Consider the following 25,974-nt stretch of genomic DNA (forward strand, 5'->3'; position numbering starts at 1 on the left):
CCTTTTTAGGCTACATGATCGCCCAGAAAACAATTCCTTTAAAACATAGAAATAGTCCAATTAAAAATATAAAAATGTTTGTAAAAATTGGAATCGGTGACCTTACGACGCCTTTGAATTCATCCTTGACTTCCAGTCGGGAGTTCTGGATCCTTATATCGACTACGTCTTTTTTATTTATATAAAAAATTTCTCATCCAGCGAAAAAACTAAAATTTTAATTTTTGTTTTTTTAATTATCTATAAATCAAGCCCGACATATAGTAATAAACAAACGATACCTAATAATATGCGAATTAAATATAAAAATATTACATAATTTGGAATGAAGATAGGCGGTTAAGCCGCCATTTTGGATGCCAGATGACGAGGGTGGTTACGACGTCAGTCTGCCAACTCTGAGTGAGATGAGTAGAATAAAGGATCTCGAAATAATCCCGAAAATTTTTTAGGGGTGTTCTGTTACGGATATGTATAGACCGGAAGTTCATATATAGTTAATCGGGTCTCTTGCTCCTAAGCTTTCCATATCTGGTTTGGAATTTCATCTATCTAACACCGTTCTCGAGATTAAGGGAGTGGAGTGGAGACGACAGTGGGAATTTATAGCTCTACAGTTTTTTCAAATTTTAGTCCAAAAATTATCTAATTTCATTTAATGAATATTATAATATACAACATATAATATAAACAAGCATATCGACAATCTGCAAAAAATTCTATTAACATTTAAAAAATGGCTAATACATTAAGACAATTTTCAGTCATATTAGAACGTAGGTAGCTTTTAATTCTTTTTAAACATGAAAAAAAGTTTAGCTGTTCAATTTGAAGCAGGTGTACACAAAAACATTCTCAGAACTATATCAACATTAAGATAAATAACGTACAAAACATATAAATCCGAATATTATTAACCATAAATTGCACTGTTACGCGTGTAAATGATTTTAACATTATTAACTACGAAATAAGAATTGTGTTAAGATGTATGAAATATTTTTTGGTTTTTTCAGATGCATAAATACCTCAAGGATTTACTCACAGAAAAACGAAACATCTTACATTTCGTACCTACTTTGATTACACATCTTAAAAATCTCCTTTAGTTATAGCAATTTTCCCTTTTTATACTGAATATTTGCTATGAGTACATCTTCAAAGTGTGCAAAAAAGTGGTTTGTTTTTTTTAAATATAGAACGTATCTCTTAATGCTATAATTTGCCTACTTTGTCTATGCTTAATAAGTTATTTGTGGAAATGTGGACTTGTCAACTGGTAGCGAACGACGAACGAATAAACGAAAAGCAAATTAATTTGTTAAACGTTGTTTTTTATATATTTAATAAGTCTCTGCTAGTATGGACCTGGTATTAATATATTGCGAATCTGCGGATTTATTAAGCACAAGCATGATTCAGGAAAAATTGAGACAGTTTTTGGATTAGTGCAGAATCGAAAATTCGGTTAATATTGAACATAAACGTACTCAGCAAAAAACATAAACTCCAATAACCACCACCTTATAAGTTGCTGAGGGAATTTTTAATTAAGAAAACGAACGCTTTCGGTCTATTCAATAGACCATCATCAGGTTAGAACATACGAAAATGGAATACATTATAAATGGAACATCACGTATAAAATTCAAAAATACCAAAAAATCGTTAACATCCGAACCAATCAGAATAAAAATTAAAACGTAAATGGTACATAAGTGTAAAAATAAAATAACATACTACATTGGCTAAACATTAATTAATAACCAATAACATTAATAAAATAATTGATACATTATAAAAGAAACAACAAGTGTAAAATAAAAACTTATTACTCGTACTCATGTACTAAAATTACCTATCCTAACCGGATGGTAACTGTTCCAACTAATTAAAATTAGAATTAAAGGGCAAAAAATACCCAAACGTAAATTAACAAACACATAACAATATTAAAGTTATTAGTACACGCTAAAAATCATTTAACAGATAATAAAATATTAAGGATCTCCAAATACGAAACACATCGCAAATCATGAGCCATTTGTAAGTCTCTTAATTGCAAATTTCCAAGCTGACGGTAATCCCTCAGCGTCCCTGGCGTTAATGCATCTATTCTCGAGTCTACTCTTGTAAATTTCTATTTTTTCCGCCGTCTTTGCTAAAGTTGGAGAATATATTTGTTCGACGATTTCCGCCTCTTCCCATCCAACGACGGATCCTTCGGCCTGGGCCATCTGGGCCAGAACAGTTGCGTTAGAACTTTTCCTTGCATCATATTTATGCTCTTTGATTCTAACACCTAGGTTCCTTGTTGTAACCCCTATATACTCCTGTTTTAGTTCTAATTGCTGATTTTCATAAGGGATCCTATAGACCCCAGCTCTATCCTCTTTCTTAATCTTCCCTTTATCAGTTCTCAGAATTTTGTAGAGGTTCGGGGCTCGTTTGAAGATCAATGTTGATTTTTTAATGTCCGCTATCTCCTTCATAATGCCCCGTACATTTTTGTTGAAAGTAAACTTGGTATATCCACTAGGTCTTTGTTTAGAGGTTCTTGTGTCACTCTTTTCAAACTTCCTCACGATACCATTAATTACGCTTCTTCTGTAGCCCAAGCTCTCTGCTATTCGCATGATCCTGTCGATCTCGTTAACCCTGTCCATAACGTTATCGCAATAAGTAAAAGCCCTCCTGACTAAGGTGCGAAAGGCTGCCAATTTATAACGAAATGGATCATTTGACTGTGGCGGGATGTAGAGTGGGCTATGTGTGGGTTTAGTATACACTTTAGTGGATAGATGCCCTTTCTTAAAAGTGATATTGATGTCTAAGAAGTGTACCTCCACTGAACTTTTTTGCTCTAGTTTCAGACGTAGGCCGTCTTCGTTATCGTTAATTCTTTCTATAAAGGTACTAATTCCTCGATTACTTCTCCAAATTATAAGGATATCGTCAACATATCTCTTGTAGTAAACTATACTGTTTCTGAAGTTGTGCAGAACCTTTTCTTCAATTTTCTTAACCACTAATTCACACAGAAGCCCCGACATAGGGCTTCCCATAGGAACTCCCCTATTCTGTTTGTAAGTATGGCCTTCGAAGCCAAAGAAGGATTCACAGCATACCAGGTTAGCCATCTCCAAGACATCGTCCCTGTGGTGTAACAACTCTGGGTTTACTTTAAATAAAGATTCCATTAGCGCTTCCAAACAGGACTCAATTTTTACGGATGGGTACATACTCTCGTAATCTAATATAGTACCCACTTCCTCATCCATCAGAGTTATGTCTTGCAACTCTTTAACTACTACCGTAGGATCCTTTGCAACCAATATACTGTCTTCCAGTAGGGAGGAAAGATAACCGTGCAACCTTTTCTCTAAGAAAAACGTAGGGGCTTTAATTTTTTCCACAATTGGCCTTATTCTCTTGCCTTCTTTATGCGTTTTAGCAAAAGCAAATAGCCTTGGGACCCCAGGTCTGAGGTTACGGCACTTCTTGATAAACGGTAAAATCGTCGAGAGCTTACTTCCTTCGAGTTTCTTGAGCCTCCTATCTATATTCTCAACGATTTTATCGTTGGTCCTAACACACTCCGTCTCTTCGAGGTACTCCTCCAATGCTTTATTATAAGTCTGCCTTTTCATGATGACTATTTGTTTACTCTTATCCGCTCTTGCAGCCACCAAGTCGTTTACTTTCAGCCAACGTTTAGTGTAACGGATGTCCCTGTCTTCACTCCCTCCTCTTCTCCACTTTTCGTGATTATTAATAATCGTTTTCCAACGTAGATAATCTTTCTCTATCGGATCTAAGCCAACTAATCCTCTTTCGATCTCTTGGATGGAGGTTTCCCAACTCGCTGCGTTCTCGGGGACGAAGTTCGGGCCGTTACTCAGTACCTCCTTCACTCTTTCCGGAACTTGAACCTGGTCCCATACAACATATGTAGTAATGTTCCTTTCAAACTTTCTCGGGCTTTGTTTACTAAGAATCCATTTCATTTTCTTAACATAGCTCTTTGTTAAACTCCTATGGATATTATCCGTAAGACCAACAACACCTTCATTAATATCCATTAACTTCTCCGGATTTTCATTAAAAATCTTATCTTCGAGGTCAATGAGGCGACGAAGGAGCCCATATTTTTTGTTTCTTACTAACTTAATAGACCTTCTTAGACACGCCAAACAAAATCTGAACTTTAGCGAGCGGCACTCTTTTGGGACGGAGAGTCTAAAGATTGACATGGGAAAAACCTTGTTTTTCAAACATTCCCTTAAGAATTCGAACTTACAATTAGCTTTGACTAACTTCATTGCTAACTTCCTGTACTCTTTGTATGCTTCAACCGGTGTATAATAAGCATTGTAGACGTATAATAAAGCATTGGAGGAGTACCTCGAAGAGACGGAGTGTGTTAGGACCAACGATAAAATCGTTGAGAATATAGATAGGAGGCTCAAGAAACTCGAAGGAAGTAAGCTCTCGACGATTTTACCGTTTATCAAGAAGTGCCGTAACCCCAGACCTGGGGTCCCAAGGCTATTTGCTTTTGCTAAAACGCATAAAGAAGGCAAGAGAATAAGGCCAATTGTGGAAAAAATTAAAGCCCCTACGTTTTTCTTAGAGAAAAGGTTGCACGGTTATCTTTCCTCCCTACTGGAAGACAGTATATTGGTTGCAAAGGATCCTACGGTAGTAGTTAAAGAGTTGCAAGACATAACTCTGATGGATGAGGAAGTGGGTACTATATTAGATTACGAGAGTATGTACCCATCCGTAAAAATTGAGTCCTGTTTGGAAGCGCTAATGGAATCTTTATTTAAAGTAAACCCAGAGTTGTTACACCACAGGGACGATGTCTTGGAGATGGCTAACCTGGTATGCTGTGAATCCTTCTTTGGCTTCGAAGGCCATACTTACAAACAGAATAGGGGAGTTCCTATGGGAAGCCCTATGTCGGGGCTTCTGTGTGAATTAGTGGTTAAGAAAATTGAAGAAAAGGTTCTGCACAACTTCAGAAACAGTATAGTTTACTACAAGAGATATGTTGACGATATCCTTATAATTTGGAGAAGTAATCGAGGAATTAGTACCTTTATAGAAAGAATTAACGATAACGAAGACGGCCTACGTCTGAAACTAGAGCAAAAAAGTTCAGTGGAGGTACACTTCTTAGACATCAATATCACTTTTAAGAAAGGGCATCTATCCACTAAAGTGTATACTAAACCCACACATAGCCCACTCTACATCCCGCCACAGTCAAATGATCCATTTCGTTATAAATTGGCAGCCTTTCGCACCTTAGTCAGGAGGGCTTTTACTTATTGCGATAACGTTATGGACAGGGTTAACGAGATCGACAGGATCATGCGAATAGCAGAGAGCTTGGGCTACAGAAGAAGCGTAATTAATGGTATCGTGAGGAAGTTTGAAAAGAGTGACACAAGAACCTCTAAACAAAGACCTAGTGGATATACCAAGTTTACTTTCAACAAAAATGTACGGGGCATTATGAAGGAGATAGCGGACATTAAAAAATCAACATTGATCTTCAAACGAGCCCCGAACCTCTACAAAATTCTGAGAACTGATAAAGGGAAGATTAAGAAAGAGGATAGAGCTGGGGTCTATAGGATCCCTTATGAAAATCAGCAATTAGGACTAAAACAGGAGTATATAGGGGTTACAACAAGGAACCTAGGTGTTAGAATCAAAGAGCATAAATATGATGCAAGGAAAAGTTCTAACGCAACTGTTCTGGCCCAGATGGCCCAGGCCGAAGGATCCGTCGTTGGATGGGAAGAGGCGGAAATCGTCGAACAAATATATTCTCCAACTTTAGCAAAGACGGCGGAAAAAATAGAAATTTACAAGAGTAGACTCGAGAATAGATGCATTAACGCCAGGGACGCTGAGGGATTACCGTCAGCTTGGAAATTTGCAATTAAGAGACTTACAAATGGCTCATGATTTGCGATGTGTTTCGTATTTGGAGATCCTTAATATTTTATTATCTGTTAAATGATTTTTAGCGTGTACTAATAACTTTAATATTGTTATGTGTTTGTTAATTTACGTTTGGGTATTTTTTGCCCTTTAATTCTAATTTTAATTAGTTGGAACAGTTACCATCCGGTTAGGATAGGTAATTTTAGTACATGAGTACGAGTAATAAGTTCTTATTTTACACTTGTTGTTTCTTTTATAATGTATCAATTATTTTATTAATGTTATTGGTTATTAATTAATGTTTAGCCAATGTAGTATGTTATTTTATTTTTACACTTATGTACCATTTACGTTTTAATTTTTATTCTGATTGGTTCGGATGTTAACGATTTTTTGGTATTTTTGAATTTTATACGTGATGTTCCATTTATAATGTATTCCATTTTCGTATGTTCTAACCTGATGATGGTCTATTGAATAGACCGAAAGCGTTCGTTTTCTTAATTAAAAATTCCCTCAGCAACTTATAAGGTGGTGGTTATTGGAATTCGGTTAATGTTATCTATGGTTCCAAAATGGCGGCTCGTCTCCGATTCCAGCAAATAGAAGAAAGGAAACAGTGGGGACGCACGTTCTTACTAACCTAACCTATTTTAATAAATTACCATAATTATTACCAACAAAATTATTAGAATAGGTTAGGTTAGGTTAGAACGTGCGTCCCCACTGTTTCCTTTCTTCTATTTGCTGGAATCGGAGACGAGCCGCCATTTTGGAGCCATAGGTAACATTAACTGAAAATTCATTTCTTACTTTGAAACAAGGCAAAAAAAAATTTTATATAAGTTTTTCAAGTTCTTATTATTATTTTAAATGAAAGAATTTCTATTAACAAAGAAAACAATATTTATTGACTTGAAGTAAATGTTTCAGTTCTTGTGTTTCTATTTTTCATTTTCTAGTTCACAATCCAATCCTTGCTAATCATACAATAAAAATATAACTTTCCAAATGAGGAGTGCTGAGCGAACCTTCAAAGAAGGCCATGGCAAAAAGGTTGTGAACCACTGGGTGTAGTGTATATTATAGGTAAAAATATTATTTTATTTAGTTTTCACCAAAAATAATTTCTTTTTACATGAACTAGGGAAGTGAGAGTTAGCAAAATTATGGCACAATTAGTAAGGGAAGAACATAGATTGTTACGGAATTGTTTATTTTAATGGTTCATAACAATTACAACCCACACATCATTTATAAAGGATAGAAATAGGCTTACTTTCTGTATATATTGAATACATAAAATATTCGTGGTTCACCACAGTTTTATAGCATCATAATTTGAAGGAAAGGTTAAGAATTTCAAATTAAATCTCTGATATTTTTATACATAGTCTGACGATTTACTGAAATTAATTTTAGAAATATATCATACAGTCTTATTTTAGCAGCGCATATTCTTTATATTAACGCATATATTAAATAAGTGATTATCAGATATAACGCTAATTCACTGCATACTCGTTTATATTATCTATATAAATGTATAAGTCGTTATTTTCAAATGTTTATAACATTTGAAAATAAATTTTAAAATAGGAAAGTAGTGCTTACACGTTATTATTAGATATAAAAATACTTAAAATGGATGCTAATTATAACCATTCTTTAAAAGTCTCCAGTAAGTAGCCAACTTAAAATATAAAATACTTATACAACTGTCATCGAATGATAAATGTTTTATGGATATTTAATAATTAATTCCAACTCAATTTTTTTTTTCGTATAAAGTTAATTTCGCCAATAACTTGACCTTTTAAAAGTGCTTAAAATGAACTGTTTATTATTAATGTTTAAATATACAGCAATTAAGTAAGAATAACAATATAATAAAGGAATATATGATTCATATATAAAATATATGCATTATGCATTTATTACGCGTAGAGTAATAAAATATTCAAAGTGCTGTACTCATTGAAATTTAAATTACCCCATTTCGTATGTCCTATTAAAAGCATACTATTCGATGAGTGATCATAAAATTACTGTTTAAATATATAATTTTTTTTTCGAATCGATTAAATTTTACAATTTTTAGAGAATTGTACGATTAAAGAATATTAAAAAAAATCGGATTAATGGTTCTTTAAACGGGATATGGCTAATTACTAAAAGAATCAAAATCTCTCGCTGATTAAATATTATCAAATATTCCGTTCTGTAGAAAAAATTAAGCTGGTGAAGTGCCAAAATGTTACCGATGCCAATGGTAAAATTAGCCATAAGATTTATAACTAATGATAACAGAAATAATAGCTATTAATGTTATAAAATCGAGTGAATAGCATACGAAACATTTAAGTTCGATTTATTAAGCTTCTTATATATTCTTCTAATTTAAGGAAAATAGTAATTAAAACTTATATTATTTATAATTAAATTATTAATAATTAGTTATTATCAATAAAATAATTTACTTGAAAAACGGTATTATTATTATTATTGAGATCTTAATCACCTTTCATCAGATTCGACTCAAAAATTCTCTTTATTTACGTTTGCAAATAGTTTTCATATTAATATATAGCCAACATTTCGATATTGTTTAATTATATTTTTGGGCCGCACATTAATTACGTATACAATTTAAAGGGGGGAAGGAGAATTACGAAAAGTACTGTACGTCATTTTACACGATGGGAAGGGAAGGGTTTGAGGCATTGTTTACAATTTACATGGATATTTTTTGTATTTAGTGACGTATAAATTTGTTTTTTTAAGGTTACTCGTTGCTGCGTAACGTATTTAAAGTCATTTCTTCAATTTAGAGGGTCCGCGAACTCTTGTACACGTAATTAAAGTGAAAGGGGTTGCCAAAAATACACCATTGTAAACAATGGGGCGAGAGGTCAAAAGAGGGTCAAAACTATACACGTAATTAATGAATGGTTCCTTTTTCTAGATTAAATTTTTATAAATTCTAATGAAATTACGTAACATACTTCATAAAATTCTATTTAAAAATATAAAATAATTTAAAAATTTTATTATTATATTTTTATATCATTTTAACATTATTTTAATAAATTTTAGAATAGCCTTTTTAAAATTTTAATTAATAAATAATAATATATATTAAAAATTATTGTATATATTGAATATATTTTATTCTAAATTATTTATCACTTTATCATACAATTAAAGTAAATATTAATCTTATAAACAACTAAGAAATAATGAAATTTTTCCATCACAGTGTATTTAAACTGAATAATCTATATAAATTTTCTTTTTTGTGAAGAAAATAAACTTTTCCTACTAAAATTCAAAAAACGTAGGCTAATAGGACAATTGCATGATGTACAGTACAGTAGAATTAAAGAAAACATACACATGTATTATGTCCTTCAGTGAACGATCATCTTTAAATACAGATTCATACTGAATAAACATTAGTAAAATAGCTTAGAAATAATTTTTAAAACATTTTTTAACTTGCTTCCAGCTTATATTAAATTGTATGAAACGTGTTTTGTGTTCTTAATAATAATAATAATAATAATAATCACTAGTAATATACTATAAATCTAATGGAATTTATATTTAAAATTATCATTTTTTAATCTTCTTAAACATGAATATTTTACACATATAATTTATGTTATTAAATTTTTAAAAAGTAGAATATCTTCACTAAATTAATTATAATTTCATGGTTTTTTTAATATGGCAATAAAAAAATCAAAAATTAAAAAGAATTTGTTTGTTTTTATACAGTTCTCATTCTATGTTTTGTGTTAAATTGAATTTCTCCCTAATCTAACACAATACTCAGCCTTCCACACAGTCTATTCTCTCCAATCTAGTCTAATCTGAACGTAATTTATTGATCTTTTCCTTATTCTACTGTCTTTATTCCCTCCCACTATTCTATAACTTGTGCCATCCATCTGTGTCGTGGTTGTCCTCTAAATTTTCACTCATTTTGATAACACGTATGTCTTATCATAGCCTCTTAGTGCCATGAATATATTTATAATATTAAATTTTATAAAATAAATTGGAAAAAAATTCATAAATTTAATATTAATATTTAAAGGATTTGTCTACTCAAGTTTTAGTTAGAATTTATGATATACAAATTTTAATTTTATGTAAAATATTTTATTGATTTAAACCATGTTTTACTTAATTAATACTTTAAAATATTCCTTTGTAGATAAATAATGTTATCATGGAATTGAATCCAAGGACTATGTGTGAGAATTGTCTACGCAGACAATTCACCTATGGAAATGGACCAGTACTTCCACCGCCTAGACATATCCAAAGGCTACCTACCTGTGCCTTAAGCCCGGTCTCTCAACGATTAAGATGGATAACTTCTCATAGAAGAAGACTTCTTTTATCCGAATATGGAGATTGGCCAGTCGATATAGATGAAGAATCAGGAGGAGGAGAATCGACTAAAAATGCTGCGAGTAGCAGCAATCCTGATGTTCTAGTTATTGTCGGAATTGTTCTAGGTACGTTAGGTACTTTAGTGACCATCATAGCTGCGTGCGTACCTTTTGAAAATTCAGAAGTTCAACCATTAATTCTGGGGATAGGACCATCGTTCATCGGTATCGGAGTATTGTTCTGTGCACTGAGATTATTGTACTGCCGCAATTTATTGAATACGTCTTGTTGCCGTTGGTTAAAAGAATTAAGGCCACTCAAAAACGCCATAGGACCTTCGGACGATTTACTTATTAACTGGTCAAATTATAGACCTAGTGGATGGATGACCGACGATCCTTTTGTCGCAAGATCGGGTGTTCAAAGTGCCACTACCTTAAAGTCTTGTCTTCGAAAATCTAAAAGTGAAAGAGAAACTGATTCAAATGTCGAAACGACGAACAATAATGTGCCTAACACTAGTGAAATCCAAAAAGAAGAAGGAGCTTCGGTACCCGAAACGTAATTTGTAAACATATACCAGAATACAGATTTGATTAAAATAATAATAATAATAATAAGGATATCATATCGTGTTGACTATACCATGTTTTTAAAAATGGTATCAGAAGACTGAAAAACGGATCCATGTGCCAAGATAAAGCATCACGTAAAGCCATCCGAGGGTGGATTCAGGGAGGGATAATGTTGGTAATTACCGCTGTGGTATACGAAATATCTTAAATTTACTATTAAATTTAATTATATTAAGATTTATTAATCCAAGATTTTGATTTAGATCCGCCGCTGGAGTGATCTCAGAGTATAGCCCAGGCACACATGAGCATTGTGACAATCCTAAAATAATCCATTTTATTATTATTCTAAAACCACAATAATTTTTTATTTTTATATCGATTCTATTATGTATATGTATATACATATATATATAGAAAAATCATAAATGTGAATAAGTCGTGAGTAAAGAAAAATTATTGTAACACAAAACGATGATAATCCGAGTGGTGCAAACATGCAATAAAAAATGGTATGTATTCCTAATTTATATACATTTTTATACAATAATTTAAAGTTTTTTCACTGTTAAATGAATAGAAAACGATTGGCTTTGAGCCTTACATCATAATTCTGTAGACATTGATATTACTTATGTTGTTTACGATATATTTCAATATACTATCTATAAAAATTCCATTCGTAAAGGATTTAAAATGATTTTTTTCTGCTATAAAAATGTTATAAAATAATTAAATTATTAATTCAGAATTCAAATTATAAACTTTAAAATTTAAAAAGTAATAAATAATTTTTAAAAAATGTTACGTATATGAAAACATAACTGTAAAGTATAGTCATGTTTTTCGATGAGTGAGTAAAAAAATTTAAATATCTAAACTATTACCTCAAATTTCAAGCTAAATATTTAAAAATAACGGATTAATACTTAATTCCATATGAAAATTTTTTTATTGTTTAGTTCATGTAATAAGTTATTTTACTTTCTAAAGTTCTTCCATCATCGAAATTTATTAATGAGGTTTTCTTCATATAAAATGAATTATTGTATTGCCAGTTATTACAAAAATATATTGTACTGTGCATTGTAAATATATCATAAATATTAAATTTTGATTAAAAAGATTCATGAGATATTTTAACTTGTATGGAATATTTTATTTTTATTGTTGTAAAAACATAATTTGATTTACAAATATCAAAATAGACATTGAAACAGCAAATAGGATTTAATATACTGTTCGAGAATTAAAAATAAACTGAAAAATTCGCTAACAACTTATCAGAAAAAAGGTATTTCTGATAAAATTAATGATTCGATGAATAAATAATGAAAACTTTTAGTTGATTAAAATAGAGAAATTATCAAGATATTCGTTATCAAATTATCAGGATATCAAGGTATTCAGAAATAATCATATAAATTAAATTTATCTGATTAAATAAAAAGAACACCTCGTTTACTGACAAAAATAAGAACTATTGATTTACTTCCAACAAAACAAACGTATATTTCTTAAAGCAATTTTCATGAAACTTTATCATTATATAACTACAGATAATTGAAACATGTAAGCTTGATAGATCCGAATTATTGATCTGAATAGATAGCCTGACAGACCTGAATTATATATTATATATATTTATAATCTTTCGTACTAATTACCAATGGTAATTACTACGAAAGATGATAGTAAGAAGCTCAAGATGACAGTGAGAAGCTCAAGATGACAGTGAGAAGCTCAAGATGACAGTGAGAAGCTCAAGATGATAGTAAGAAGCTCAAGATGACAGTAAGCGTTAATAATTGCAAAAGAGAAATTTATATCAAGATATAATTTATAAATCATATTTATTTAAAAAAAACAGTAAAAATTTATAAATATGTTTAGTAATTTTATAACAAAAATAGACATTCATTTATACAGCTTAGGAAAATGTTATTTAATGACTTGTACCAAAGTATTAATAATATATTAAATCATATTTATTTATAGAATAATTCAATAAAAATGATATAAGCTGATACAATATAATTCTTAAAATAAGTACAAAATGTAGAAAAATGTTCTCTTTTGTGAACTTTTGTAACTAAGATGAAACCACTGAAAATTTATCTGAAGGTATCCATCATCATACTATAAACAGCTAGTTGAAATATAAGAATTTAATGGATCTTTCTTTGAAAAAGTCAAAACTGTTCATTGTTTTTTTTTACTGTAATTCGATTAATGTTTTTTAACCTAGAGAAATCTCATATAAGAAAATGCCTTTTTATATTATATATCTATTTTTCCATTTTAAATTATATTGATTTAGTTTATTCAATAATTTTTGACTATTCTATGTAATCTAATCATATCATCAATAGTGTGCAGCTTATTACTGAAAGATTAACACTTAGAAAGCATTAATTTTTTGCTTCTAATTACAATGTAGTGACAGCCATTGTCAATTTATTTCACATATTAATTTTATTGATTAATAGACCAGTATTATACCAGATAAGTTCAAATAACAGCAGATCTTACATTTTATTTCATAATTTTATAGCAAGTGAAACTCTTTTTGAGATGAGATTTAATTGATTTATTGATTTGAGATTTAATTGAGTTTATTATATGTTAAAATTAATACATATAATATATAATAAACTCAATTAAAATTTGTAATAAATTAAATTATTTGATTATTTTTACTAGTAATGTAGTGAAAGATATTTGCATGCACAAAGAAGTGATGATATCCTTTAAAATGATCCTGATAACTCTGAAAAATTTGTTTTAGTCAGTCAAAGAAGTGTATAGGTAACAGACAGACAAACAGATACTATATTATACATATACTTATAATCAGATCAAGGCCGGCTAAAGGGTATATTGTATCCTAGGCAAGTTTGATTTTCAGCCTCAATCATTTTTAAGATAAGACCTCTAAATTTTTAAGATTTATAGATTTTACAAAACGAGCATGTCGTAATGGAACATATTGCTTCCACCAGTGCTTCTAATCTCCGGTCCTATTTAAGACTTTTTTTATAATGTTGGCACCCCAAAGTCATTGGGTTTCTAACTGGTCTTGCGTCAGATAAACAGTAAAGTATCGGTACATTTATAATTATATATTTATATATTAGAATGTATACTTATTACATTTGTACTTAGAGTGTATTTTAATTCAAAATACACTCTAAGTGCATTTTGAATTAAATGCTGTCATGTTTAGGAAAGACAATAAATGTCTTGTGTTGTAAATTCTTGTGTTTTATCAGTATATTTTATAAATAAGAGAATAATTTGAAACTTTTAAAGAACTTTAATTATAAAATTACATAATATTTGATTAATCCTTAATTAATACTATTTTCTTTTTTTATTTTTGGAAGATATAAAATTAATTTTGATTTCTTCCTTTTCTTTGAAGTTGCTGTAACAAAAATTTAAAATTTTCAAAATAAAAATGAACCTTTCCTGTAAATTAATCAATAGATTCTTAAAAAAGTTTATAATTTAATTTTTTAAATAGACTAAAACAGTGTTTTTATCTATCACTAATTGGTTATAACTGTTTACAAACAGTATACAGTATTGAATTATTATTAAAAGAAGCGTTAAATAAAAGTCATTATCTAATTACAGGTGTTTTTTGGCTCTCAATTCAAATAATTATTTGAATTGAGGGCCCACAATGTGGCAGCCAATGAAGGACGAGGCAAAATTATTCTGGACAGACCCTCCTCCCCCCAAAAAAAATCCTGGGGTTTAACGACCGCTCGGATTCGAACCCGGGATCGTCAGAGTAGTAAGCTGATGCCTTAACCGCATCGGCAATCCGATTTATCGTATTTAATAATAATACAACCTTTTAACACGATTATATCACTTTCTAAAACCGATTATTGCTTACAAACCGTATCTTAATTTTGAAAGTGAAAAGAACGATAAATTAAACATCAGAAAGGTGTGAATATCTTCGGAATATCAAAATTATCAAGCCTAAAATCATTGTCTTTTATACAATTACCAAAATGATGAATGGCATTATCATTTTTAATGGAGTCAAAAGCATTAGTAAAATTGTCGGAAGGCGGTTTTAACCTCAATAATTTTTTTTTTTTCTTTCTTTTTTTGTGAATTTGTATGTGTTTGACCGAATTGTATCGATTTAATTGTTGCCATTACAATTTCACAAAATACATATTTCAAAATTTAATACTGTATTTAATAATGTCTTTAATTTCTTTATAGATAACCTAAGAAATAAAATTTATGGTCTTTTTTTCCACTTCTGAAATTTAAAAATTGCTTGAAAAATTAGTTTTCATTCATCTCATTTCGTGTACTTAAGTGATATCAATTGAAAATCACTTGATATCATTCTTTAATTAAATTTATTTATATGATTCTGTACACTTAATACGATAATATGGATAAAAAGCTTTTGAAAAAATTTGATTTAATCTTTGAATTAAATACTTTAAAAAATATTTAACTTTTATCGCAATTTAAGCAATTATTTATTGACATCGTCACAATGCCGAGCTGCAATTTTAATTATATTTTTAATTTATTTAATTTAAAATATATACTCTCCACCTTAAATTAGTAGTGGCTTGCCCCTGTACATCATACTTTTCCTTTAACAATAGAGTCGTGCTGATCATCTAACACCATCCAGGGGAAGTTTTGAATTGAAACAACGTGACTTCTGGTCTACACCGGAAGTTTATATATAGTTAATAGGAACATCCTGTTCTATTAACTATATATATAATGTCTGGTCCCGTCTTTCATCTGACTCCGTTCTCAAGATTAAGGAAAGACAGACGGACGGATAACAATGGGAATTTATAGATATATAATTTTTTCAAATTGCAACTCATTTATTCTATAATATTGCAGCTTTTTAAAATAATTAAATTGATTTCTGTTCCATAAATCAAGAATTTTACTCGGTATAAAATAAAATTTTTGATTTAATCACTTGTCCAAAAAAAGTAATAATAATAATATCATTAGATTTTTCATAACTAATAGTTTAATTTATGGACATATTGTTTTATTATTTTTTGAATTTATATCTTTGCTTTAACAAATACAAAAACAAAAACATATATATATTTATATATATATTTTAGTAACAAGTTGCGTTACTTTCCCGACAAATGAGTTTAAAATTGTGTGTGGTGCCATCTGTTATAATATTTTATTTAAAATCTTTATATTATTATTTATTATAAAATGGCAAAAAAACTTAATTTCGAGTCTAGTGATGAGTTTTATTTAAAAAAAAAAAATAATAATAATAACGAATAAAATCTTAATTAAGTCCGACTTCACTGGACACATGACCCTTTCTATCTCTCCACCCACTCGACCCTTAACCATCAAAATTTAATAGCGAAATTGAGGCCGAAGTTTTAAACGCGAGAACGTGTACGTCGGACGTTCAGCGCCGCTTTCCTGTAAGCCTAGAAGTTTGACAAAGGCGTTTGGAAAGTCAGTGGAATCATGCTCGACATTCCAAACGCCATTGTCAAACTTATAGGCTTACAGGAAAGTGGCGCTGAACGTCCGACGTACACGTTCTCGCGTTTAAAACTTCGGCCTCAACCTCGCTAATATCATGAATTCCCGTAGTATACAAACCCTTCAAAATTTTAGAAATTTTCGGGAGTGATTAAGATTCAAAGTGAATGAACAAAAAAATGCCTCCCCTCATACAGTAAAAAACTCTAATTTTTTTTTGCATTTTTCGACGTTTCAAGATCCCCGAGTCCAAAAGTGTAAAAACTTCGAGGATCAATTTTTTGACCGACCTCCATACTTTTCCTCTGTTATATACAGTGGAATCTGAAGTGCGTTCTTTTATTCCTGCGTGTACTGTACTGTACATTCCGCACACGCGGCATCCGTTTAAAAATTCATGCGAAACGCGTCCCTATATTCCAACGGGAGTAAGACAAGCTATAGGAGGCGTTGAATAAGCGCCGTCGAACGGCAAAACAGCCGCTTGTACTAGTAGTTTACGGTGGAAAGCAACATGGCGTCTTCCGTGGCTTGGATAGTTTTGTTTCGGTGTTCGGTATGAGGTTTTATGAATAAAAATTTAGAAGTTGCAAATGCACGTGGTGAGATAGGTAAGTGCCATCTCGAATTTTTTCAAACGGTATCCGGCATTCTAATGTTTTCGTAAATATTTTGAATCCTCTGTCGGCATGACAATCCATTTGAAGATCAAATTTTACAATTGGAACCCTTCTTTTAACGGAACAATCTCGATGATGTATTTTTTTTTTTTTTTTTACTCCAGTCTCTGTGATTCGTCGGAGGAAGGGCTTCTGCTTGCAATATCTCCAAAACGCATATTTTAACATCATAGATTCCGCCATTACGATACTATCGATGGTTATGGGTGCAGCCATCTTTTCTTTCTTTCACTGTCGTTCTTGAATGCCTACACGCAGCAGCGCACGCCCTGGTTAACTCGAATCGGTCCGGGGCGGGTGGGAATCGGACTTCGAGTTATAAAAGTTCGGATAAAAATCAAAACTTTGTGAATCTGTTCATGGATGACCCATAAAAAACTATTTATATAATATTTCTGTGGGTGTTATTACGTAGAATGGTGTCAATGTAAATCTCTTGGTGATTTTCAGAAACTCAATCACAACCGAATGGTTAAATAAGCTACCGATAAATGCTTTCCCGAATGGTTAATCCGTTCGTTCCTTACAACATGATAAAAATGAGCTGAACTTTGTTAAAAAGTAGATGTCTTAGGAAATCATCTATTTATACTGCTTTTAATGCTCGTGGACATAAAAATACAAAATAAAGAGCGGGGCAGTAGGTCCGGAATTGGAATTGTTTCGACACTCTGTGTGGAACAAGTGCCGTAACTAGCCATCCTGTGCCTTGTGTAAGAATTTGCGTTTAGGCCCCGTAATTAATTAGGTTTAGAAAAATAAAACAAATATATGCATTTTGGGACTCTTCCAAGTGGACCCTGTGCGGGTGCTCCTGTTGCACTTGCCTAATTAGGGGCCGTCCATAAATTACGTAAGGTATTTTGGGGTGGGTGGGGGTCAAGGATTTCTTACTCAGGGGTAGGGGGTAATAGATCTCGTCTTACGTAATATTGTTATTTTTATTTTTTGATCTAGTTGAGTGATGGAGTTTTGAATTTGGCTTCAATTTGGCGGTTTCTATTAAGAACGCTCGTTGTACTAAAGTCATCTCGTGTGACGTGATAGAATAATAACGCTAGCAGACTCACTCTCTACACATATTTTTGTCATGGAAAAAGGCCGTGTGGTGGTTTCTTTCTCGTTATTTTTTTGTTTTTTTTTTATTAGAATAACTGCATCACTCCTATGGGTGTATAACACTAAGAATACATAAACCAAAATACATGATACAAAATAAACAAAAAATTAGTATTCGGTTTTTAGTGAAAACGAAAATGTAAAACTAGAAATTAGAAATAGTTTTATCTTCCATATTTTTTAAACATAATTGTAAAAATCATCAAACAGTGGCTTCTGAACAAGCTTATCGAGTGGATATGGCCACCTGAAACCAAGCGTGAAGATTTCTAATTTCAGAATAAGTCTATCTTGATCGTAAATTGGACAATGATAGATCATATGGTCGACGGTGTCCAGGTTTTCTGTAGAGCAAAAGCAAGAGGCAGTTTCTGCCCGGTTATACATCGCCAGGTGGCTTCTAAAATTATCGACGACGTTGCTATTTAAATTACATTTCAATGCGCATGCAGGAAAGATGCTATTTCTATTTTTCCGTAGGCGCCGCAGTTGAATTTAAGTCAAATTAATTATTAAAAACCACGTTAATTGATAGTCACGTAATATAAATAGCACTCAAGAATTCGTGTTTAAATATCCTTAAGTTAAATTTAAATGGCAAACAGAGAGAGAGAGAGAGAGAGAGGTATACGTGAGAGAGGGATGTGACTGTAGTCCGTCAGTGTCCTTTGCAGCTGACTTAGCCTCAAATTCGGCTTTTTCATTTCCTAGTATGCCAGTATGGCCAGGAACAAATATAAAAGTTATCTTATTTACAAGATTTTTAATATGGTGCTGGATATATGCGATTTTATTGCTATTGAATTGGGATTTAATAGAGCTTTTAGGACAGACTGAGAATCACTGTAAATGTTTATAGACAGAGGTTTGTTTGGTAGTGAAGTGGCCCACTGAACAGCTTAGTAGACAACATCTTCCTCAGTTTGATATGTGGGAATATCTGTACCTTCTAACATATTTTGGGCAAAATATGTCAGTTTGGAGGAAGATACAGATACTTGAACAGACATGAAGGGGGCTTTTGGACCCATCTGTGTAGATATTAATGTCTGCATGGTTATCCATGAAGAAAGAAGATGACACTAAATGTACCCTAGGGATAACTTTGTTTACAGGGTGATGATCAGAGATAGTAGGGTAATTGCAATATGGTAGCATATGAACAGCCGTAGATAGGAGTAGAGACTGTTGTTGAGCCTTGATGTTGGTAGTTCTGATGTAGTAGTTTTCTACCTTTTCTACAATACATAGTGGCAAAGGAAGGAACTCTGCTAGAATCAGAGAGGCATTAGTAGAAACTGTTCTGCAGCACTTTGAAATTCTGATGGCAAACTGTCTTTGAAGAGAGAGTAATTTACTTGCTACTGAATTTTTATTAGTTACACGACCCCAGCTAGAGGCCGCGTAAAGTAGCATTGGTTGTATTGCCCCATTATATAGAGTTTTATAAGCTTTATAATTTAGTCCCCAGGTGCACCTAGCACATTTTATTAGCATGTAGTTTATTTTCTTGTCCTTAGCAAAGATGTAATCAATATGGCAACGGAATGTGGTTTCTCTCTATTCTCTTTTGTTTTATTTTGTATGATGTTTCTGTTTACACGTGCACTAGCTAGTCGATCTGTCAAAGTTTTTTGCGTCCTTTTGTGAAAATTAAAATTAATTTAAAATAAATATTATGACGGAAGGGGAGGGGGATCAAAGAAAATATTACGGTTTCTTACACAGGGGTGGGTAGGAGTCTATAATGGCCGAAATCGCCCTTACGTAATTTATGAACGGTCCCTTACGGCACTGTGTGGAACTGTTCTTACTACTTCAGAGTCCAGAACTACCCACCTCTAATTAGTAGATATCTAAATTAATAGTTTAAAAAGATAAATATAACGAAAAAATAAGAAGAAAAATAAAAACGTAACAAACTTAAATACAAATCCCTGTAGTGATTTGTAATTAAGTTCGTTACGTTTCTATTAAGTTTGTTACGTTTCTACAAACTCACGAAAAAAAAAAACAGAAGCAGTTTTGCGCCTAAATATGCAAAACGATATGCGCATTGATCAATTGTTTGTATACAACCAATACCGTCTATATCATATTTGTGGAAATACTGAAAATATACAAGCGTAATGCAAGAGCGAGAAACGACTTGGGCACACAATGTGTTGTGTGGCCAAGCGTTTCTCGAAGTGTAAACACAATCTGTTGTGTTTACGCTTCGAGCGCTTTTTTTTTTTTTTTTCGCTCCGCGTGCAATTTGAATTTGAAGCATCATTCGAACTTCGAAGAGAATTTTTGGCAAATTAGCTTTCGAACTCTGAAACATTCGAACTACGAAATACCACTGTATAACTGATGTGTCTATAGCACTGTAGCGTATGTAACGTCCACTGTTCAGAGTGTTTGCTCCCATTGTCTAATATGTAACGATTCTTTTACTCATAGTGACCATAGCTATCAGTGTGACCGAGGCATTACCGCAGGTGGGTAATCAGATTCGAGTTTGAATCGGTTTAGAAATGATGAAGAAAGACGCCTAGAATATTCGAGGTCTCGTTTCTCATTACTAGGCCTGGTACATAGGCGATAAGAAACCTATTGTGGACTAATTAAATCTTGCCAACTCTTCTGGACCCTCCGGGAAACTCCCGGTGACAAAATTTTTAAATTCTCGGGCTTATAAATTAAGGCCTATTCTTCTCGTATTTAATGGACAGGATGATCAACTATTGAGTTATGCAAATATTAAAACATATTAAAGAATAAATAACATCAAATCTCTTGACATTTTTTACTTCTGGAATGGAAAATTCGCCGAATCAACTTTTTGGGAGTTTACAAGCTTAGCCAAATCTGTAATAAACATGAAAAATATGTCCCTTTGTTAGTCAGCGCCGGATTAAGCCTCTAGCGGGCCCTAGACAAAATTTAAATTGGGGCCCCATTTAAATAAGTTGCTTCTAAACAAATCTTATATAATGTGACATTAGCGTAGCTAGCATGGGTGACACCCGGTGCGGATATCGTAGTGTTACCCCAAGTCACACCGTAGTGTCACCCTTTTTAACTCTTTTATAAAACACTATTAAATTGTAATATCTTCGCACTCGAGCAACTTGAACGCTATATCGAATATGCGATGTCACGACGTGTAAGTTTAGATTTAGAAAAGATCTCGTGGCGTACAGCACATTACTTCTGACGCACGGGTGACTGTTGACCTTTTTTTTTTCTGTCCTATCGAATTTCTTACATAATTTTTAACTCGTTTTGAAACAGAAATCTTCTGCACTGAAGCCGGGCCCCTCTGAATTACGGGTCCTAGACATTTGCCTACTTTGCCTATTCGATAATCCGGCCCTGTTGTTAGTACTCGAAAAGGGACTGGATGACCCCCGCAGTTAAGATGTCAGCTTACCACTTTAAAACTTTTTCGACCGAACCGAATTCGGTCGAAAAAAGTTTTCAAGAACGGGCCTCACAATGGGAAGGTTGACTTCCCCATTGTCAGCCCAGCCAAATCCAAGATTGGTTTTTTTTTTTTTTTTAAATTCTGTCCGCCTTGTAGGCATTAAGAGAGCTCTTTAGCAAGCCCATTATGAGTTCGGCCCCCACAATGGGGGAGACCAGGTGGTGAGGGACGAGGAGCTTACATATCGGGACCACCTCCAAAAGATTCCTGGGAATTTTTCGACCCGTCAGGGATTCAATCCCGGGTTCCCCAGAACGGTAGGCTGCCATCTTGACCACTCGGCCATCCGGCGGTCGAAATCTTCGATGAGTTTGATGGCCTTTATATTTAAAAGGCTCTCTTAGTGCCCACAGGAGAGAAAGAGTATAAATGTCTTCGAATAGGAAAGAATTAAAGGTAACGATTTATCATCCTTTGTAACTTAACTACTATTATAAAAAATCATTATTAAATAATTAAAATATAAAATTTTAAATAATTATTAATAAATAAAATTATTAAATAGTTATTAATAAAAGCGATTTTATTAATAATTTTAAAAAATAAAATGAAATAAATAAAATATTTCGAAAATTTTATCCGCTAGGTGTTTCCTTATCAATTATGTCAAGATGAAAATCAGGTGATTCCGGTTATGAGTATGAGGACTGGTGAGTAGAGAAGTTTTAATTCATCACTTTCTTATTAACAGACGGAGAAGGAGACTGAGTTACTCCACGAAAATGCACATAAATCATTAGCTTTGAAATTTAATTGCATTATTAAAATCTTTATTATGAAGAGATTTAATCATTAATAAATCTAATGTAATTATCCATGAATTATATTAATGATCCTTTTCTATTAATAAATTCATCGATTATTGAATATTTATTGATCACACGTGCTAATATAGTTTATCTGTATAGATTATGTAACGTTATTTGCTAATGTTATGCTTTGCACATTGAAATTTATTTCAATACTTATTTATTTATAATTTTAAATATACTGTCTATATTAAAATATTACCAAATAAATATTTTCTGAAGAGGTAAATGAAGAAATTCATATATTACATTATATTACAGGTTTCTGATTAGAAAATTCACACACTAACAATAAATGTGATGAAATTGTAAGTGATAGTTTTTTGTATATTATTTTTAGTTATTTATATTATATTATTTAAGAATAACAGTATTATTGGCATTATTTTAACCTTGTGTATAAATACAGTGACGTGTTATAGCTTCGTGGATGCCCGGACAAATTTTTTTTATGGGTGCCGTGTATGGTGATGACTTCAGAAATTTTTTCTTGAGAAAATATTTTATAAAATATTGATTTGGGGCCTCCTATAGGTGTGGGCCCAAGTATTTGTCCTTTTTGCCCATGGAATAATGTACCACTGAACAAATACACTATATCAAATAAATTAGAATGCATTGTGTATCAGTGGCATGCTGTCCATGGAAGCTGTGGAAGTGCAGCTTCCCTTGTATTTTCTAAAATATAAATACATATTGTGTGATTATTTTCATATTTTAATGTACTTTGAATTAATTAATATTTTATTATAACTGCATTGTGTATCTTATTATGAATTTCTATACATGTGAAAAACAATAAGATTGCTGTTGTATATTCAAATCTAAATTCGTATATGCATATTTCCAATGGAAGCACTGTATTGTCGAATATGGGACAGCTTCCACGGTGAAAATATTTGAATTCTGTAAAGCAGGCAGATTATACGCATGCGCTATACAGAGCACCAACCTCACACAGTTTAGAAGGTGGATGCTACACATCAAAATATCGTATAATGCTTCCAATGATTCTATCCAGGGTTGGCACAGCTTCCCTATCGTCAAATGCCACTGCTGTGTATGTAGTATTTGATGTAGAATTCTTTTTCCCTTTTTTTTTTTTTCATTAGATGAAAATGTTGGCTTATGATTTATTTTAAAAAAATATTATTTTCTATCTCTTCTTTGAAACCGTGTTTGATGATTGTTAGACTATGAACCCAAAGTTGAGTTTTAATTAAACACTTGGCTTTATTTCCATCTTTATTTAGTTGAATATTATTTATATGTATTATTATTTTATTATTTTCATATGTACAATATGTACAATATTATTTTCATATGTATTTCATCATTTCTAATATGTCTTTTTCATGATATTTGGCACGTTATTAGTATTGGTGTTATTAGTAGCTTTAAATGTAAATGTTACACTTGTAACATTTATTTACAATGTATGCTAACTTTTTAGTTAAGAAAACGTTTACGAGAGAAAATAAACGTTTATGTATCTAACAAAATAGTTATCTCAAATAACAACTTAATTCAAATATTAATAGCAATTTTTTGCTGAATCTTAAAACATATATTTGAATTTAAAGTATATCTTTTGAGTCTGTGTTTTATTATTTGGAAACTTATATCTCTAATGAAAACTGTATTGATAGATTTAGAATTTGGAGAGCTTTAAGTAGAACAACTATTTGTATCCCTGTGTGGTATAGTTGAAGTGATACTTACAATTAGGGTTTCTCATTTCCTGGTGTTTTTGCTTGTCCCAGGATTCCAAGGAAAGAGTGAACAGTTTCCCAGGATAGAATGAATTACTTTTAAGATATACAAAATATCATGAAATCAAATAATATAATTATCTTTCATTTTTTAAAGTAATTTAATACATTCTGCAACCTTCAAAATCATAATAATGCTGTGTAAGTTATAAATTAAAAATTACCTTTGAATTACATAGAAATTTTAACAAATAGAAAAAATTTATTAAAGTTTGCTGGAAACTGCATACAACAACAATAATAAAAATGCTTTGAATTCAGCTGAAAATTAAAAAAAAAAAAAAAAGAACTTAGATCAAACTTAAAACTTAAAAGGTAACTTTCATTGTTTAAATAAAACATAATACAAAATATTATTGTAAATTTTTATAATAAGATTTTAAAAAGCAAAGATGGTCAATACTCTGATCAGTCAATCTGATTCTTATTTTAGTAATGAAAAGTCCTGCTACCGAGAATGCCCTTTCCAATTCAATTGATGTGAGTGGAGTCGTGTTTAATGCATTTAAGAGAAGATACATGTTATGTGTTTTTTACCTGTAGCCTGGAAGATTTCTAGTTCATTTTCGAGGTGCATTACAGTACTTCTTTTGCAGTCTAGTATTCTTGATTTGTCTACCTCGGCTACTTTAATAGCGGCATCGAGCTTATAGCCTGATAATTTGGCAATTCGTTTGGCTTTAATAATCAGGTTTGTGAAGAAAAACTTCATACTTGCACACTTAATACTCATTTGTATCCATGCCCAATTTGCACATCCTGGCGTTACGCCGTTATTGAAGCTACTGAGATGGTTAAAAATTAAGACAGCATAAGCATAATTATTCTAGATATTACAGGTTCTGACAAGTAAAGAATTTTCAGATTCCTGCCACAAATAAGCTAAATACTGATTATTGACCATTTGTGACATGCTATAACGAGAAAAAATTAAATAACTAATAAGCAGGTTTGAAATTAATAAATACAAATGTATTCTGACAGTTTATGAGTTAATTATACTTTCTATTTGCAAAATTTTCTCAAAATAAGAAAAAAGTGAACTTTTAAGAAATTTGTGGGATTTCCTGGGACGAGAAGAATTTCCCAGGTTAAAAAACATTCGGGATCCTGTTTGAGAAACCCTACAGTTATGAGAACAGTTTTTTCATATTGCTGCTAGAAAATAAGCATTTACTTTATCAAATTTTTTATCATTATTATTAATTTAATCAGAAGATTTAATGAAATATTTCAAGACTTAATACATAGATGAAACAAATGTTTTGGACTATAAAGCTGCTTAAATTTAGTTTATTTCATTAAGTTAATAGATAATGTGTTGAAATTTTTGTATATAAGATAAAAAAAATAAATGCTTTATATATTTTTTTTACAACTTACTCATTAATACAGTAATTATAACCTTTAAGAAACAAACAAATTCACAAAAAAAAATTTGAAATCCTTTTATTAATGTAACCTCAAGTTACTGCTTAATTTATAAGCATATTAAGAGGCAGATTCTATAAACATATAGATTAATAAATATTTTAGCTATTATATTCTATGGTATATAAAATTTATTATTTATATTTTTTCAATTTTGTCATTTAGTATTAAATAGAGGATTTATACATATTTTAAAGTCAATTGATATTTGACTTGAATGAT

At 31.5% G+C, this 25,974-nt stretch overlaps 4 protein-coding genes across 5 annotated transcripts in view; 3 read left to right on the plus strand and 1 right to left on the minus strand.

Moving 5' to 3' along the window:
- Positions 1-4,082, minus strand: part of LOC136985082 (uncharacterized) — a 23,520-nt gene extending 19,438 nt beyond the window's left edge. Inside the window, exon 1 of the mRNA XM_067282286.1 lies at positions 2,129-4,082. Within this exon, the coding sequence (XP_067138387.1) occupies positions 2,129-4,082 (1,954 nt within the window). The remainder of the gene's footprint in view (positions 1-2,128) is intronic.
- The window catches only part of LOC136985064 (uncharacterized), a 24,015-nt gene extending 12,721 nt beyond the window's left edge, over positions 1-11,294 (plus strand). The window contains exon 2 of the mRNA XM_067282265.1: positions 10,184-11,294. Coding sequence (XP_067138366.1) covers positions 10,199-10,930 — 732 coding nt within the window. The 5' untranslated portion in view covers positions 10,184-10,198 and the 3' untranslated portion in view covers positions 10,931-11,294. The remainder of the gene's footprint in view (positions 1-10,183) is intronic.
- On the plus strand, positions 4,735-10,191 carry LOC136985083 (uncharacterized). The gene is made up of 2 exons (XM_067282287.1): positions 4,735-5,887; positions 10,184-10,191. The coding sequence occupies exons 1-2, from the start codon at positions 4,735-4,737 to the stop codon at positions 10,189-10,191; spliced, it is 1,161 nt and encodes a 386-aa protein (XP_067138388.1).
- Positions 11,295-22,325: 11,031 nt separating the features above from the next.
- gig (tuberin) overlaps positions 22,326-25,974 on the plus strand; it is an 83,642-nt gene continuing 79,993 nt past the window's right edge. The window contains exons 1-2 of one of the 2 annotated variants that reach the window (XM_067282278.1): positions 22,326-22,390; positions 22,811-22,857. The gene's annotated coding sequence lies outside the window, so the exon portion shown is untranslated. Of the gene's footprint in view, positions 22,391-22,413; positions 22,547-22,810; positions 22,858-25,974 lie in introns of those variants that run through there. The other variant, XM_067282279.1, reaches the window with a different exon arrangement.

The sequence above is a fragment of the Centruroides vittatus genome, unplaced genomic scaffold (assembly GCF_030686945.1).
Source record: "Centruroides vittatus isolate TY-2023 unplaced genomic scaffold, ASM3068694v2 contig_950, whole genome shotgun sequence".
NCBI lineage: Eukaryota > Metazoa > Arthropoda > Arachnida > Scorpiones > Buthidae > Centruroides > Centruroides vittatus.

Bases quoted from the DNA above. Each gene is read 5' to 3' on its own strand.
- LOC136985083 (XM_067282287.1), top strand. From the start codon at position 4,735: ATGGATGAGGAAGTGGGTACTATATTAGATTACGAGAGTATGTACCCA.